Source organism: Centruroides vittatus, unplaced genomic scaffold (assembly GCF_030686945.1).
Source record: "Centruroides vittatus isolate TY-2023 unplaced genomic scaffold, ASM3068694v2 contig_440, whole genome shotgun sequence".
Classification (NCBI taxonomy): domain Eukaryota; kingdom Metazoa; phylum Arthropoda; class Arachnida; order Scorpiones; family Buthidae; genus Centruroides; species Centruroides vittatus.
In genome coordinates this window covers 115,406-118,026 of record NW_027122240.1, presented here as the reverse complement: position 1 = coordinate 118,026, position 2,621 = coordinate 115,406, and the positions used below count along the sequence as shown (strand labels likewise).

General features: G+C 29.9%; 1 protein-coding gene across 1 annotated transcript; it reads left to right on the top strand.

The window, feature by feature from the left end:
• Positions 1-466: 466 nt before the first annotated feature.
• LOC136977123 (sulfotransferase ssu-1-like) lies at positions 467-1,397 on the top strand. Its single transcript, XM_067272560.1, has one exon. The coding sequence runs from the start codon at positions 499-501 to the stop codon at positions 1,387-1,389; it is 891 nt and encodes a 296-aa protein (XP_067128661.1). The 5' UTR covers positions 467-498; the 3' UTR covers positions 1,390-1,397.
• Positions 1,398-2,621: the final 1,224 nt, after the last annotated feature.

Below are 2,621 nucleotides of genomic sequence, written 5' to 3'. Positions count from 1 at the left end.
ATTTATCTACAATTTTTATAAAATACTAACAAAATATTTCATTACAAGACATAAAGACACTTTACTTACAAGAAATTTTTAAAAAATACGAAAAAATATGTGTATCAGTAGACAATGCCACACTTAACATGTTATATTTTGTATATTTACAAATACAAGATATTCAACTCTAAAAGATAATATAATTCGAAATTTTATCGCGAGTGATGAAGAAAATATTTTCAAATTTTTCTGACATTTATTTCATAAACATCGTTAGGATTATAGTATTATTAAGTCTTATAACTAATATAATTGTATATAGATGAATGACTCCCCTTACGAGTGGGACGAAAACTCTGTTAAACTTGGGATGAGAAACACTGATAAATACTACTAATAAAACATCTCTACGTGTTAAAAATAAATTTATATAATTTTTTTTAAATTTACGTAGGTGTTATTAATTATATAGACAAAATGGGAAGCAATTTCTGTGTAAATGTTAAAGGAGTTCAAATGCCAAAAGCATTTCCAGAAAAAGCCGTTTTATCAGCTTTGAATTATAAAGCCAAACCTGGAGAAATATACATTGCTACTTATCCAAAATGTGGAACCACTTGGATGCATAATATAGTTTTGTTAATCTTAAGAAAAGGCAAAGTCTCAGAAGATCCTTTGGATTTTTTTTTAGGGTGCCCATTTTTAGAAATGGTGGGTGCCGATTACGTCGAAGAATCAAAGGCAAAAGTAATAAAAACGCATATACCATATTATGCAATACCGTATTCGGATGAAGCCAAATACATATACGTGGCAAGAAATCCCAAAGATTGTTGCGTGTCCTATTATTATCACACGAAGTTATTATTACCCAAATATACAGATTTAAGTTTTGATACATTTTTTGATGGGTTTATAGACGGTAGTATAAGATACGGCGATTATTTCGACCATCTTCTCGAATGGTATCAGCATAGAAACGACAAAAACGTACATTTTGTTACTTATGAGGATTTAAAGAAAGATATTAGAGGAGAAATTATGAAAATCTCGAAATTTATTGGAGAAGAATACGAGAAAAGTATTTTAGATGATCCTACTATATTAGAGAACATCGTTTATTATAGTAGCTTTGATTACATGAAGAAACACACTAATAAAGCAATAGAAGCGCTTGTAAATGGACATGAAGTTTTTAAAAATAGAGATTTACCCGATACATTGATAGAAATAATGAAATTATCGAGTGAAAATCTAGAAAATAAAGCAAATGGCGAATTTGTGAGAAAAGGAATCGTAGGAGACTGGAAAAATCATTTCAATGAAAAGCAAATAAAGTTATTGGACGAAAAAATTGCCGAAAAAACGAAAAATAGCGACGTAATGAATTTATGGGAAGATATTTGAAAAATTTATAATAAATAATTTCAATTTTAAATGTCTTATAATAGTATCAATTGATTGTATTGAATTTATTAGTTAAAAATTTTAATGGTTTTTCATAAAATAATTATGAAGTAATAATTAAAAAGGAAATAAATTTTCCATATACTGAGACTGTATTTAAATTGTTTAAATTTTGTTTTATTCTATATGTTTAAGAGTTATATTAAAAGATAATACCGTATTTTACAGACTATAAGACGCACTTTTTTCTTCGAAAATTGCCTCCAAAATTCAAGTGCGTCTTATAGTCCGTAAAGTACGGTAATTCTTTAACTGAAGTTTTACTTATGTAATGTTATTTACTAGTAGTTTAAAAACATATACTCTGTATCGTGTATACAGGGTGCCCCAAAAGTCTCCATACAGTGACACATATCGAGCTCACCGGTGGCCGAATAAATAAAATTATTGATTATTGGTTTGTGCCTGACCAATGGGCTGGCCATCATGCAGTGTTCTGGATTTTCTTCGTGTGTCTAATACCTAAACAGAATCCAGTTTCCAGGTAGGAAGTCCTGCTAGAAGTTACCCCATGTGTTTCGTTGCCTTACTCTCCGTCAATCCACTGATACAAATCTTCATGCTGACATTTTAATGTTTTGTGAATAAAGTTACACGTTACCTTTGTATGTGTGGTAAGTTTTGGGACACCTCCCACCCTGTATAATAAAAAAGGATGATAAATTTCAGATTTACGAAGATTGTACTCGTACTAAGCTGTGAAAATCTGGCACTTACCGTATAATAAAAGTTCAAAGAATAAAAACTAATAAAAAAATTATACATATTTTTCATTTCGTTACAGTTATTCAGCACCAGATTGCGTTCAGTTTATTCGTTATGCCCATCGAGGAGCGTAACTGCTTCAAGACGATTATTTTGGTACAAATACGATGGATGTTACGAAATATCGCAATAAATTTTGCACACCTTAATGGAAGATGGCACAATTTAATCAAAATTCGTTCATTCAATTTTGAGAACGAACTCAATTCTGTAAGCCACATTGAAAAAAACACTTGTTTATTCCTCTTTTTGAGGACCTAACATTCAATTTAATTCAAGAGCTCGCTTTGTTGAATGACATATTTAAATCTTCCGTGAATAGTACGATATGGAATATTAAATTCTTTTAATTAGCCAGATTATAGCCCGATATTTAAGGCAATCGTTGGTAATTCATTATAAATTCT

What these genes read in the sequence shown, in the direction of transcription:
- LOC136977123 (XM_067272560.1), top strand. Translation starts at nt 499, where the DNA reads ATGCCAAAAGCATTTCCAGAAAAAGCCGTTTTATCAGCTTTGAATTAT.